Source organism: Molothrus aeneus, chromosome 5 (genome assembly GCF_037042795.1).
Source record: "Molothrus aeneus isolate 106 chromosome 5, BPBGC_Maene_1.0, whole genome shotgun sequence".
NCBI lineage: Eukaryota > Metazoa > Chordata > Aves > Passeriformes > Icteridae > Molothrus > Molothrus aeneus.
Genome location: NC_089650.1, coordinates 27,385,539 through 27,401,536, shown reverse-complemented (window position 1 = coordinate 27,401,536; position 15,998 = coordinate 27,385,539). Strand labels below are relative to the sequence as shown.

At 36.5% G+C, this 15,998-nt stretch overlaps 1 protein-coding gene across 5 annotated transcripts in view; it reads right to left on the bottom strand.

The window, feature by feature from the left end:
• ATP2B1 (ATPase plasma membrane Ca2+ transporting 1) overlaps positions 1–15,998 on the bottom strand; it is a 60,712-nt gene that overhangs the window by 17,693 nt on the left and 27,021 nt on the right. For all 5 annotated transcript variants that reach the window (XM_066549617.1, XM_066549619.1, XM_066549618.1 and 2 more), the window contains exons 3-11: positions 11,226–11,423; positions 10,146–10,400; positions 9,940–10,065; positions 9,414–9,557; positions 7,080–7,118; positions 6,543–6,704; positions 4,951–5,165; positions 3,539–3,781; positions 922–1,163 (exon numbers count right to left, since the gene is read on the bottom strand). In XM_066549617.1, coding sequence (XP_066405714.1) covers positions 922–1,163; positions 3,539–3,781; positions 4,951–5,165; positions 6,543–6,704; positions 7,080–7,118; positions 9,414–9,557; positions 9,940–10,065; positions 10,146–10,400; positions 11,226–11,423 — 1,624 coding nt within the window. The remainder of the gene's footprint in view (positions 1–921; positions 1,164–3,538; positions 3,782–4,950; positions 5,166–6,542; positions 6,705–7,079; positions 7,119–9,413; positions 9,558–9,939; positions 10,066–10,145; positions 10,401–11,225; positions 11,424–15,998) is intronic.

Sequence of the window (15,998 nt, the reverse complement as noted above, 5' to 3'; positions counted from 1 at the left end):
CAAGAGTCCTTTAAAGATTGACATTTTGTTCTCAGCAAAAAGCTGAGGAGAAGGAAGAGCTCATATTTTTTCTTTAATATATTAGTACCTTCCTAGGTAATGATTTGAGGGAGCAATTAACAAGCAAAAAAGTAAATTTAACTGATGAATCTAATCTATGTGCTACTCAGACTAGAAACACTTTGACATCAGAACCAAAACAGGCCTGGCTACCAACTGCTGTTCCTAAAGAACATGATGCATGCACGTGTGACATCTCTCCTCACCTAGTTAGGAGTTACCACAGCTGACTTCACACCTATAAAGGTTTGTCCCAGTGGTACCTAATCGCTCACTAGGTCTAAACTCATCCTAATAAATCCTTTCTAGGTGGGCAGATGGATAAGGAAGCAATTGCTTTATCACATTAAAACCCCTCAAGTTGCTCGAAACATTCAAGTTCAAGCTCCTGTTAAAATGATCAACTTCAACAGAAAGTTGCACAGTCTAAGCAGTAATATGCTAAAAGTAATCACTTTTCAAAGGTACAAGCCCTTCCTGGAATTTAGGCATATCAATTGATGGGACTTTACTATAAGGCAGGTGAGCATTTTGATCAACCACACCTAAAAGTAAAATAGTTTAACTAAAGCATGATGACCATCTCTTTCTCTTTTCTTTTGTTTTGAGGAGTAGGGCTGGGGTGTTTGAAGTAAAGTAATTTAAGTGCTAATGGCCAATTTTACTGTAGAAAGTCAAACAACGTGAAGAGACAAGCCCTGATGCTGCACTCATAAGGGTATAGGACTGCTGCCCTTATCTGTGACTAGAGACACAAGGATTCCACAGACTGTGTTGTTTAGTATGTCAGTCTCTCCATGTATCACAACATAAAGCAAAAGCAAAAGTTAAGTGCTGAATCACAGTAATAGTCGTTCTTACTTTTTAAGAACTATCTCAGAGGCACCTTTACTGAATATCCGGAAACTGCCATCAGAGTTTTTCAACACGGTACTCATCGATTTTCTAACAGAGTTGAAGGTGTACACTTTGTACAAATCCTCTTCTGGTATCTCATTTCTTACATCCTGATAATCACGTTTTAAATCCAAGAGCAATCCCAGCAAGGCACATTCAGTTTTATTTCCAACATGACGTGGTAAGCCACCTTCCTTTTCAGGAGGCTGCAAGAAAACAAGAACCATCACTGATTAGGTTAACTTACAAACCACTGAAACACAGCACTTAGAACACAAGGAAGGACAAGCTTAGTTCTGGGATGGGGAGGTTTTCTTTTTCAGTAATTACTTAATAAATTCCTATGAGTCATAATCTAAAGTCATATGCTGCTTTTTAAAAGTAACTTCTGTACCTATTTAGGATCTTTCAATCCTTCAGAAATCACCCATTAAGTTTGTATCAATCCCAACATGACCTTTCTAAAGGACATTTTCCATTACTTTAAATATTTATCTGATCAATTGAGTGGAGACCCTGAACAATTGTTTCGGATTTTAAAAGTACAGATAAGTTCACATATACTGACTTCAGCAAGCTAAATGGCATTATTTCTGCTAAATTAAAGTGTTCTCTCCTGTAATAATTCTTCAATGACTTAGACTATGACCACATCACCTGTTAGCCTTCTTCTGAACAAACTAAATCTTTAAGCTTCTTAAGTCTCACTACAAGTTCTGCTTTCCAGGCCATGGCCTATTTAACTGGAAAGAGTTGAGAAACAGGTTTCCAATCCTTTAATACCAGAAAAAGTTTCTTATCTCAACAATGTGGGTTCTCCACATGCTAGTCCTATAAGTAAAGAAGTATTTATCTCAAAATATTTGAGTTTGTATATGCATAACACCACAGTATTTTTGAAGCAAAATATGGAGAAGCACTTATTTCATCTGACATGTCTCAGGTGGCTAGAGCTGAACTACATTAATCATAAGTCAGTGGTCCATTTTCATTGTTCAGAGCTGCAAGATTTTGGATTTGGCTGTACTGAATACTCACACTTTGAAAACATTCACTTTAATGCGCAGTTTAAGACATCCAGTTCTGGGTGCCCCAGTATGAGAGATATCAACATCCAAGAGTATGTGCATCCATGGCACACAAAGATAACACAGACACTCAAGCACCTCACATATGAGGATGAGCTGAAAGGGTGTTCAGTCAGGAGAAGACAACACTCTGGGAGAGAAACTTTTTGGTGTGTATTGAATGCCTGAATAAGGCACATGGCTGGAACAATGCTAAGGACTGTCTAGCCAGACCTTCCTAGTGGTGCCCAGTGAAAGAACAGGCAATGGATACAAACTGAAGATTTTTTAACTCCATTTCAAGGTAAGGAAACACCCTTTTACTCTAGAGGTGTTAAAATACTTGATCAGGCTGCCCAAAAGGTTGCAAAGTCTCCATTCTTTGAGATTGTTAAACCCTGAGAGAGTGCCCTGAGAGCAATGTACTCTAGTTGACTTCACTTTATTGGGAGGAGTGGATCAGAGGTTCTCTCAAGAGGTCCCTTTCAGCCCTCTATGATTCTGCAAAGCAGCCTAACTCTACTGCAGTGGATGTAATTCAGTTAAAATTGTAGTAATAAGGGACTAGGTCAGCTTACATACAGCTACCTTGTTCTTGGTATAGAAAGAGCTTTAGAAAACAGACTGTGAAACTCCTCATGTGCTGTAACTCATTACAGAATTTCCATTTGTTTCAGAGAAATCAGGGCTGTGAAACTTTATGTGCTACCTCAAGTACTGCTATTGTGGAAATTCTTGCAGACATACCGTTTTTATTGGCTGATAAGTAGCTTTTGAACTCAGTTTTCACTGCTATTTGTGTACAAAGTATCCATAGTGGAGGCTTCTGCAAAATCTTGAAATGCTAATTCATTTACTAAATCTTACTTATTATTTTTACTGCCTGAGGAATGTAAGTTATACAACATGTTGGAATAACTACAGCAAGGAAGCTATGCTTAAGAGTTTTTGAAATTAAAGACTAATGGACTGTTACACATGTTATATAGTGGATTATTTCACATTTTATGTGCATTATTTTCTAAACATTTTGCAAGTTTCAAACAAGATTTTAGCAAATATGTTAAACTCTAAAGCTTACAAACTTATACAGCAGTATCTGGAATAAAAATCCATCAAAATCCTTACCTGTAGTTACATTTTTTTATTATATTTTATTTAATGTACTACTCTTAAATATTAATACTTTAATATTTATTTTCAAGTAGTGCTCAAATCCAGGCAAGAGACTCTTTAAGTGGCATAAACAGCCCCACTTATAAAAACAAACAACTGTGAACTTGAAAGGAAATTATCTTTGAGATGTTATCTTTGAATTATGAGTTCTAACTGAAATAAGCTATTTTTTCCATTAAGTTTCAAATGAATGGTTGAGCAGTTTACAGCAGGTACAAAATACATTACCCTGCATTGTGCCACACATTTACACCAAAACTGCCTGTGGCCATCAGACAATTTGCATCTTTTGAGGAAGTTACTCAGTTATCTTGATTGGAATTAAGAAATCCACTTACCAGTATTTTGGAAGTATAAGCACAATTAACAGAAATTCCTGTCACAAGATAAGCCATAGTTTTCTCTGGAATAGCTTCTGGTTCTGGAATTTTTTTATAATGTTTTTCATTGATGTAGGCTTGGACCACTGTCATTCTGTTCATAGTCAATGTTCCCGTTTTATCTGAGCAAATAGCTGTGGCATTGCCCATAGTTTCACATGCATCCAGATGTCTCACCAAGTTATTATCTTTCATCATTTTCTAAGGAAATAAAAGCAGTTAACAGCAATCCATGACCATTACTTGACTTCAGAAATTCTCATTTATGGGATCCAGCCTTACACAGCACTTTCAGAAAACACTCAGTCATTAAATCATCAGGCACATTTCAGAGGAAGAACTTGCAGCTGCCTCTTTCTGTATAGATCTCCCTAAAGTCCATTATGTCACAGTAAACGTCATTTTGAACGAGGTACATAAATACAATCTTAATCTCCTCTACCTGCATGTCACACTGACTATTGATACTATTCAGATTGTTAGGAGAAAACAGTTTATAACAATATTTAGAAATTGAGAAGAGGTAAAGTTTGAACTTTACCAGATACAATGATTAAAAAACGTTTCTGCTCACAAGAAAAGTCTAATGCAGCTTATTTGATCTATCTGAAGATCAGATAATATAGATTTCAAAGATCCTAGATTCAGACTTATAATCAAAGTGGGAACTTCATGTTTCAACTAAAATAGTGAGGGTTACATGAGTTTCATAGATTAAATATCACTTTAAATTCTTTCCTTAACAGGCTTTAAGTGATTTTATCTCTAAGCGGAAGATGAATTACAAATTATACAATAAGACCACTACTACTAAGTGCTGTAAGTTATGAATTTAGAACACAGCCTAAGCACCCAGCATCTTTACAATTAGATTATAGATAAATAATGAGTCTCAGCATGCTGATGCAGTAAGAAAATTAAGAACACAAAGAGCTTAAGTTAAAAAACATGCTGTATAGTAAGCAGAAAACAAAATGCATTACACTATTCAGTCTTCAAAAAAAAATCAATCCAGAAGCTTTCATAGCAATTGTTTAACACAACAGCTAGGTAGAAATTCACATTTACAGAAAAGTTTGTTATTTACAAACTCTAAGACATCTGTTTCTTGTAAGCAAATGCTACAATGCTACATACTGAACCCATTTATCTTTAGCTGGTGACAACAGGCTGGCAATGCTCACTGTTCTTGTCAGTGTGTATTCATTCAAAGATGAAGAGTACTGCAGGAGAATTCTTATGCAGTTCAGAAAATAAGAAAAAGTTCTTCCCAGTCTAACATATATATATATATATAGACACATATATTTAACAGCTGATGAATATGCCCACCTACCTTAAAAAAATCTATTTGCCCTCCACCTACTTACCTTAACAGAGTAAGCCAGAGATATAGTGACTGCAAGTGGAAGACCTTCTGGTACTGCCACCACCAAGACTGTAACTCCAATAATGAAGAACTTCACAAAATACTGAATATAAATTGGGGTACATTCAGCAAGCCAAGGTCTCTTCTGAACCCAGAAGGTATCAATTACAAAATACAACACAAGGATAATGACTGTGATTGCAGACATCAACAAACCTTGTTAAAAAGAGAATAAACAGTTTTAAGAAATTGTCTCAAATATTTGGCAATACAGACTGTAGATATATGCAAATACTTCTGCCCTTATACAAGCTAGATTAGAACTAAGGTTTCAAAGAGGCAAGTCAAAACATGGAGGCAGTTCTCAGAGGTGTTCCCGCTTCCAATGCAAGTATTTCCTCATGCATTTCACCAGAAGTGCCTAGAAATCTTTTTTTCTCCAATTTAATTGAAAGCATGGAGCTAATTAGTAACAGGACAGACCAATATGTAAAGTCAATCGACTAAGCAGAACAAGAAGTGAAAAAATTCAGGAGGCCTTCACCAATTTTATGCTGACTGATTCAGTAGAGTGCTTCAGTGCAGTCTCAAAGCAGGAGGACAGGCAAATCCATGCATGAAGTAGATGAGTATTAAGGCTGTGTGGGGAACTACAATGGGTCAAAAGGTACATAAAGGAACACAACACCTCTTGGAAGATATGAAAAAAAATCTTTGATGAGGGCAGTAGTTTACAGTACACATAATGGAATTTGTTTATCTCACTAAAAAATTAATATCACCATACACAACTGCAGAGTGCTACAGCTAAAAGTTTCATTGCTCCATTTCAAGCTGTAAGTGTCTAATGACCCAGATGCTAAAGTCAGCCCTTCTTGAGCCATGAGCTGGTCTAGAACTCTTCTTGAAACTCCTTCTTGAAATTCCTTTAATTTCTTCTTGAACCTTTCAACAATTCTACATGGACCAAAATAAATCCTAAAATATTTGAATTAAACCACTATACACTAGATAACATAGCCTAAATTTTATACTGAACTTCACTGCTGTTTTAGCCTACTTTCAAGCAGCAACAATCAATCAAAGATTTTGACAAGGCATCTGAATACTAGCTGATAGAAAAGTAGGAAGTCAATAAAAATGTTATGTATCAACAAGGCATATGTTAAGTGGAAAATTCTAAGCCTCTGAAAGTACTAGAGAATCTTGTTGACTGTACCACATTTTCCAGGCTGCAGCTGTACAAAACTCAACTTACAGTCTCCAGTTGAACAAAACTCAACTCACAGTTCTCTTGGTACATTGCTAAATGCTATATCTAACCTAAAAAGATTTTTCGTAACAGTTGTCCAATGTTATGAAGCTGGCACTTGAAAGCCTGACTATTTAAACTAAGGAAAAATAAAAGCCATCCACATGACAGAGCCTGAGAGGCCATCAGCATACTCAGGCACAGCAGCATACTTGCATTAGAATTTTGCACTTAAGTAGCCAGCCTTGAGTAGTTTGATTATTTTATCTCCTCACAAACTATGCATGTTCCAACTTTTTTTAACATGACATCCACATGAGGAGAGTACTGAGACATTGTACCTGCTTTGCCAATCTGAACTGCAAGCTTTGTGAGTTTGCCTTGGAGAACTGACTTTTCCTTCTTTGGCAAGTTTGCTTTCTTCTTGTCTTTCTCGTCTCCATCTCCACCATCCTCACTCTTCAGTGGCTGCATTTCCATGGCTGCACCATCCTGAGCTTTAGCTAGAAGTTAGGATCACAAAAAAGTTTAGCCATTGGTAAGTCTCTCAAATCAAGGATACCTAAAAAGCTTAATGCCCAGCTCCACTAAATATAATAGCACTGAGAATTATCCTGTATCCAGAGAGGCCATACATGAATGTTTAAATAAGTGTATTGTGTATAGCTTATTAATAAGTGTATTGTGTATAATGTTTAGTGTATTGTGAATACCAGGTTCAGTGAAGCATTTGTTTTGGGCAGATTCACTTATGCCATCTTTACCATAAGCACTTTGGATATAAGCATTCAATATGCATTTTTATAGGGAAGTCTGTATTCATCTACACTCTTAGAAAACAGAGACTTGCAAGAAAGAATCAGAGAACCTGCATTTACCTTTGTTACGGTTTTCAACAGCCCCGTCTTGCTTTTTACCTGTCAGAGAGAGAAACAAGTGTTTTAAGCTGGCTGTGCAGAATTCATTATTTTATTTATGTTTTTATATAATAACTACATTACTCTGCTAAAACAGCAAACCGCATTAAAAAAAAATGTAAAACATGTAAGTCAGTTCACAGAAACAGCTCATGGCACTTTTTGGACTTAACTTTTCACATACAAGACTGCTGCAGTGTTAATCTACCATGGTTAAGTTTGCACAAATTACTGATACTGACACTTATGGCTTGTGAGGAAAGCTTCACAAAAGACATCCTGACACGTTTTTCTAGAAAAGATACTTGTGACAATTCAGTGATTTTGGTGGCCTCCATCTTACTGTATTCTTCCAATACTTGCCACCAGAATCTGACTACCTCTGTAAATAAACTGCAAGGTCTCCCCTTGAGAATCAGTGCTTTTGTACAATATTGCAGAAGCTAATGTGGTATAAAATATTCATAAATCCATAGCGAAGCTTAGTGGAGGTACAGCACTGGATTACTATTTACACAAACATAAGCATAAATCTTTAGGTAATATATCATACATCACAGTGAGAATAGCTCAAGTTCATAATAAAAATCACTCCTACCTGTGTTCAGAAATGGGGCATAACAAGAGATCGTAAAGAAGGAGAGTGAAATAATGAAAGAATTTAACAAGTGAAATATTAAAGGTTGGAAGACTAACACATCATGTGTTGTTTTTGGGGGCTTAGAAAGTGACAAACTTTATTTCTAAGTAGAGAAAGCAAGGGTTATAATTACTGTTTGTGATAAACTGAAATGAAAGCACAAAATTGAGCAATTTAGAACAAAAGCCAAACATTTTCAGGATTACTGGTAATTCACCAAGTCTTTGGCCTTAGCTTATGTAGACCAAAATTTACAAGAGTACTCAAGTAGAAGAAAATCAAATTATCAACCAGCCTGTCTGGCATGACATTTAACATCTCCACCACACCATTACTGTAGACACACTCTGATTTCTATACATAAGATTTCTCCCAGCGTTCTCACAACAGCTTAACAGGAAAAAAAAAAAAGCATGTTCACTTTCTCTGGAAGATGCCACTTTAGACTTCTTAAGAACTCGTCATTGTTTCCTGACTTTGCACTTCTTCCCTGGTTCCTCTCTTCCTCTTTCAGGAGCAAAGTTCTACATTTGAATTACTTGCAACTGCTTGTACATACATTTGCTTTCAGTCTGAACTGTGCCATTCACAGCCAGCTAAATATAGTCCCTTTAATCTCCTTAACATTCACAGAGAAGTTAATTTAGTTTAACCTGAGTTTTATCAAGGAGAATCTTATTAGGCACCTAACTTAAGGGAAAGAGGAACCTATCTATCTTGGGAGACAAAAAAACCCCACTAGTGTTTGGGTCCCAGGATACACCAAAACACTGCTTGTCAAGAGACTTCTGCTTTTAGAATAATAAACACTGGCAGAATATTAATAAAAGCTATAATCCACTCCATATCTCCTGTAGCAGCTGGTACTGTTATTTGTTTCCTTCTCCTTCCTCTGTAAGGGGAAGGCACAGGATGGCAACTGCTAGACACTAATGCCTGCAAGTGTTGCAGGTCAGCTTTTACTTTTTGCTGTCATGCTTGAGCTTGAAACTAACTTAGAACTTTCAATTCTTCTTGTAATAATTTTTCTAACTTGTAAAGGAACTCACTAGGTTTTTTTCAAGTTTCAAGAAGGGTCAGAATTGTAAAGTATTTGTGGGTTAGGACAAGACAAAAAACCTTCAATCTCAATTCTTGCACAGAGCACACATTTTAGCAATTGCCTATTGAGTTTGAAAGTCTCTGAGAATCTTAAACACATTTCTGCGTGAATTTTCCATTATTGTCTTGTATCCCTCTGATAAAAAGATCACTTATAAGTATGACTAGATACTTATTAGGTTGAACTTCATAATAACTTGTTTTCCATAAACAAGTATTTGCAATTAGACATCAATGCACCTTGAAGTTACACAAGATGAGAGTTTAACTATTTATACATGGTATGTATGGCCGGTTAGCAACTGTAAACTTTCCAAACTCTGACTCATCAATGGGATCTGAAGTTTAACTACATTCCATGTGACAAGAGTTAGTACTCTCAGGTCACTGGACCCAAGGTGTTTTTCCTGTGAAACCTACAGAAGGTATGAGTTTTTTAAAAAGCTTTCCAGCTTTGGATGACTGGAACATGTTTTTATCCAGTAATATTCAAAAGTTCACCATCATCTCCAGTCCCACTCCCCTGCCAAGGTATTTAAGATTAATATGCCTACTTTTCTTTTCCTTCTTTTCTTTTTCCTTCTCCTTTTCCTCTTCATCTCCTCCAGCTCCAAGTAAGGTAAAGATGATTCCAGTCTGAGAGTTCACACCTACAGCAGTAACCACCATTCTTCCAGAGCCTTCCATCACATGTGTACCTGAAAGATTGAATCAGGATTTCCACTGAGACATGAGCAGTTATATGGCAGGGCACAGGGCACACAAGTACTTTGAGGAAATGAGCTTTCAAACTTGACTTTGATGAAACTCTGAGCTGTGTATATGCACCACTATGCTCCCCTAAACCTTTAGTTGCCAAAGCTATCTGGAAAGTAAACCTATAAGAACTACACAAAATGTTTGTCAGTTTTATAGGTCTGATCATTCCAACAAAGTTCTGTACTTTGTGGACTGGTTTGGGATAGTTCTAGGAGACAACCTGGATAAAAAAACAATTTGCTAGTTTTAACCACAAAATTTGAAATAACCACCATACCGCAGAAACAAGCTACTTTATTCAAAAATTGCCAAATTACACACCTGACAGCAGCATAGGATCTCTATCCAGAGATTTCTTAACATGATCAGATTCCCCAGTCAGCGAGCTTTCGTCAATTTTGAGGTCATTTCCTTGAATGAGCACACCATCAGCCGGTAAAAGGTCACCTACGAGAGATCACTGGGTTTGTTGACAGCAGTTCCTTTTTTAAAAATAAAAGAAAGTTCAAATTTAAAAATATGTTTACCATATTTCACTTGTGCAATATCTCCAACAATTATGTCAGCTACTGGTATTTGGATGACTTGGCCACCTCTGATGACTGTGAATTTCTGTTCTTGTTCAATACGGCTCTGCAATCCCCGAAATTGTTTCTCTTTACTCCAGTCATTGAAAGCTGTTACTAATACCACACAAACTACAGATAGGAGGATTGCTGCTCCTTCAATCCAACCTGCTTCAGATTCCTCCTCTTCTTCACCAACATTTACTGATCCACATACTGCAGAAAACAGGTTTTAGATTTAAGAAAGTTCACAAAGATATTTCAACAATGAAAGTTTTGGCACACAAAAAACTTATAGCTGCTAAACATTTTCCATGCTAGCCTTCTTTGCAATTTCACATTTATCTCCATAAGGGTAACACACAAAAAAGATAAAGAACCTGAAAGCTAGAGCAACTTGAGGAAGTTAAACCACATGGCTTATCTGAACACAAGAGAAGTTGATATAGAGAAAGTTTCCTGTCCTTATTTTGTTAAATGATGGCATAAGAATGCCAGACTGGTAAACAACATTCTGCTTTGTCAACATATCCAACTTTACATTTGTCTTAACAAACCAGATATCACTGCAAAAATTCAGTTAAATGAAGTCACAATCCCTTTATTTTCTGTTTAGAAGTATAAATATAGCTTCATTTCTTAATTATAAAGTTACCAGTGTCATATCACAAATAAAGGAAAATTTTAGACTTGCTGACTCCCCAAAGAAAGCCCATGACTGCAAATTATAAATTGCTTAAATATTTGAGGCAAAGCTAAAAAAAACCCCACTTGCACAGAGACTGGATTTCAAACAAGTTCTTGTTCCTGCTGCTTGCAATTTACCTTTGGTCAGAATAATACCAGATCATGACCAAGGAAATCTCATGTTGCCCTTTTAAGGCAAGCTAGAGTTTTAGCAATGTGCTCTCAATAAGGAACAATAAGCTGCTTTTCCACTGACTTACTGTCTCCCATCAGATTTACAGTATAGGCATGTTGAACCAGGAAAGTCAGTAGTATAATAATAGTAGATATCTACTTTTCAAGAAGTTTACTTACATGATTCATTTCCTCCTGGAGGCTGGTAAAAAGAAAGGCCCAAGGATACTACGGCTGCAATTTCTAATATAATTAGTGTAACGTCCTGTAGTGCTTCCCATACTAACTGAAGAAATGTTTTTGGCTTTTTAGGAGGTATAAAGTTCTTCCCAAAAACTGCTTCTCTCCTTTCTATATCTGCTGGATTTCCACTTAAACCTATTTAACAATAAGACAAAGTTAGTGACACTTACACACATTTCACCCTCACATTAGAAGTGACTGAAGTTTCCCACTCATGGAATCAAGTCCCACTCCATATTTCAATAACAAAACCAAAAAAGCCACATCTCAAACATAATTATGGAAGTAATACCATTAAATCAGAGTCACTATAGAAAGCCAGCTATATTTTACAATTCTCACCTTGCCAAAATAAAGTTGATGGTCTACCTGCTTAATATGTCACTTAATATGACATAGGAACAGAGTAATAATAACAGACATACCTTTGTTCAAAGTAAACAAGTTTGCAAGACAAGATCATTAGTAGAGTTACTACTATTGAGACTGAGTAGCACCATAAAGCTTTAGCAAGACCACAGCCCGTGAAGGCAGCTCTGGTTCCCAGTGTAGGGATTCTGTATTCAGACACAACATCCTAGGATCCTAAAAGTAATGTAACATTTATAATGAGATGTTTATTATAATTAAAAAGGTAACTATTATAATTATTATATTTCCATAATGTTTGTTATATAAAATACTATTTAAAATGGTTGAAGCTCTCTGCAGGCACCATGTGGAAAGATGCAACCACTTTTATGATGCTGCTTCCACCTGGAATGGTGGTAGTTATTTGTTCTTCTGAAGCTTCACTTTCTATCTCCTCTCACACAGAGAGCCCACGTTTAGCACTATGCCGGGTCTGTCACCTCAGTTTTGTACCTATCTTCTTTCATATTTGAGTCCTTCTGTCTCAATTCTGGTACCATCCTTAAGGGACACTAGCAGACAAGAGTGAGGGGCCTACATGAAAGCTACAGCATGTTTCAAGAACTTGCCAAGATCTTAAAAATAAAGGAATACCAAGTATTTTCAGTGCAAGGTCATGCACTCAAGGTCTTCTGTGAGCACATCTCCTGGTTACTCCTCTAAAAATTTTCAGCTGACTAACCCACCATTCAGAATTAAGCTCATTTTCCAAATCAAAATTGCCAAACTTCAGAGCAAAGGTCTGGGTACTTCAATCATATTGACCCTAAGGTTATGATTAGCACCAGCTCAAAGACAATTATTTTCTTAGTAGCAATTTTTTTAGTAGCTAATCCAGCTGCTTAGTGATAAATGCATTGCAAACATGCTAGGTAATAAATAAGAACAGTAGCCACTGCAGCTGGCTTTCATGGTAAGGGAGGGTTTTAACACCTCTAACAGACATTTCCGCGAATCATCACGTATTTCAAGACACTTTGAAAAGGTTACTGAACTGCAAAGCTCAATTTTGAATGCTAACAACTGCTATGGAATCACTTAACTGAAAAGCAAACTATATGCAGATCTCTTCAGAAGAGAAATTAATTAAACATACTCTGTGTATATATTACATTTATTCTAACAGTCTTCAATTCACCCTGAATTCATGTCTTTGAAGGTTTAATAGAAAAGAGAAATTGTACTCATTACAATTGTACTCATTAGCCATAACCTTACACTTCTTGCAGCTCAAGCTTTAAGGTGCTTACTTTCACTCTCAACTCAAAGAGCACTGCAAGACAATTTTCAAAATCAAGCTATACATTACAGAATCTACAGAAACTCAGGACAGTGTGGTCATTCCAAAAAGCTGGGCCATATTGCTATTTTGCAAAAGGTACTACTTCTCTATTCCTTTAACATGGCAGAGTTTGAAAATTTATTTACATAATATTGGCAACATCAACCTCTTCCTCCCTTTCCAGGGTACCACAGTGCAGAACATCAGAAGTATACAGCAAAGGTCCTTGAAAAATGAAAAGTGCTTCCAAATGAGGCTATATAAAGTCAAGCTACTATCAGAACCACTTAGTGAAGATTAGGAAATGAGCCTAGCAAAGATAAAAAGCATTTGTATTTTTAGTATACACTATAATACACCATGCATCATTACTGAACTTGCTACATTTACCAGACAGCTGGTAATTTCACAGTTCACAACCTACAATCCTGAGATCAAAACTACTGCCATTGTATTCTTAACTATGTGTCTTAACAAGGGAAATTTATGTTATTGGCGTTAAGTTTGAAAAATATTAGCCAAGGGACTAGTTAATGCTTCATATTCAAATTTTATTAGAAATATCTATATCTGTCCAGAATATTAGACAGACTTTTGCTACTAAAGATATGTCAAACATTCATTTTGCACACTTGCGTATATGTAAGCAGTAAAGTCTGCTCAGTGTCCTTTTTTTAAGTAATACTGGTAAAGGATTGTTCCAATTTCTCATTTCAAATCAGATAAGTTTGATCCAAATTTTGCCTGAAAATAGATGTTGTCTTACACTGTCAACAACTTCACAGCAAGAAACAGAACAAGCTGAACTCATCCACTGTGTACCACGTCAGAACTACCTGTACTTTTCCTGTGAAGCCCCTGGCAATTACATAGTGGTAAGAGTGTCATGTCATAGAGAAAGCATCTGATTAGGAAAAAGTGTCCTAGGGCTTTGCAGGTATACACAGGAGGTTTCAGAGAGCCGGTATTACTGTAACGTGTAACAGTTTTCTGCAAGATCTTCCCTAGACTTTTTTCTGTTAGTATTGTCTCCCTTTCTACACTTACAGTTAGAATTTGACAAAAGCAGAGACCTAGTTCTACCTTTACAAGAGCTCTCCAGTACTACCTCCAGAAAGTTTACAGCAGGTTACTTGTCAGGGTGGCTGATTCTCTAAAATTTCATGTTGTGGTTTTGAGTCAAAATGACACCTCTGTTGGACGCTGTTCTAACTCAATTAACCTTTTCTGAGCCTGTGAACATGTTCAGCTGTTGAGTCTTTGGTGCATTTATGAGCTTCTCTCACACTTTAAAAAGGATGGCACCCTTTTATTAAGTCAGTGACTGTACACTGATTGCAGTGTACATCTAAATGTCAAATCCTTTTGAAACTGAAAGGCCTTGATCACACAGCCCTCAGTACAGTACAATCAATCTGCAGGAAAGGGCATCCAACCCTTGAGTTTTAGTTCCCTGACATGTGACATGTTTAATAACCTGCACGTTTGTTACATTAAGAGACAAAGTGAATACTGCAGTACACAAGGTATTTATTTGGTGCTTAGTGCCTCGTGGCTATGTAAAATTGTATTTCCACCTAGCTTGCAGCAATAATGGACCCTTTAGCCTTGCAGATCACTGTGCAACAGAATTCAACTCTCAATTCAATTCCCAGTTGTAGAAAACAACCATATCCCTTTTCAGAGAAAGGAAACTGCCTTCCAATACTATGCAGCAGGTATAAAATGTATCTCTCAGTGTAACCAGAGCCTGTTACTCCTGAGATGTGTTACACTGCTTATACACTACAGTGCTTCACACACATGCACTGTACTTTACAACTGCCAAGGAACAGAAGTTTGTACTCCTTGTGTTTTACAAACTTCTTCATCCTGAAATTGGTCTACTCCCATTCACTGGTAGTTCAGCCATGTCAGCTGGCTGAACAGTTACAGTTTGGTAAGAGGAACCCAACTCATCTACTGATGATTTCAGGAGTCTGAAGTCTGGCTTCAAAAGTGGATCAAGCCAAAACATGCTAAATGCAGATGTACCCAGAGGTACCTTACGGCATTAGTAGGCTGCTCTTGGTCCAAGAAGGTAAATCTTTCCATAGCATTTCTGAAGAACAGTAAGCAACGGCTCGCCAGGATTAAGACAGCAGGTATTTTGCTGCTACCAACATGACACCACATTGGTTAAAATCTATGTGAGTCCTTAAATGCAGAGACACTACAATTTGCCAAAATCTTGATTTTGGTAATTCTCAATTGCTCTCAACAGCAGGACTTCACAGTAAGTTTCAGTTAATGTTTATACATATTTTAATTTAAGTGCAGTTTACTGCAACTACTACAGTATGTAGATACTACAGTATCTTATGCAGTATGATTTCCATCTTTCACAAATACATTAATATTATTTATTTTTTATTAATATTGGAAGAAAGCCTTCTGGAAGGTTCTCAAGAAGGAGACTTAATAAATTTATTTACTTATCTCTTCACATTTGTACAGTCTATCTTGGAGTAATAACTTTAGATAGCAAAAGCATGGTGTAGCCACATTTTACAGAATGCCACTAAGTCAAACATGGTAGAGACTCCATCAGAGATGTTTATTTCTAGGGAATAAGATTGTGTAATCACTTTGCAAACCTTCCACTAAGAGTAAACATCAATGCTTCAAGTTGTATTAATAGTTATTTTGAACAGTTCAAATGAAATCTACAGAATTCTGATACTACAGAAATACTGCAGATTTAAAAACTAGATCCTGCTATTAAGAATCCAATAGAACACAAACACATAATCAGTTTTAAAAATTGCTGCATTAGCAAATCAAATAACTAGGTAGCCACACAGAAGCATTAATAAGCCCTGCATTAGAATATTAAAACCCCGGGCTCTACAACAGCATGATCTGAATTGGGAACTATAGGTCATATGAACTATTCAGAAAACTGGTGCTTTCACAGTGAGTTGAACACTGCTATGTTGCATTGCTGTTTCATATGTGGATGTCTACATCAATGAACT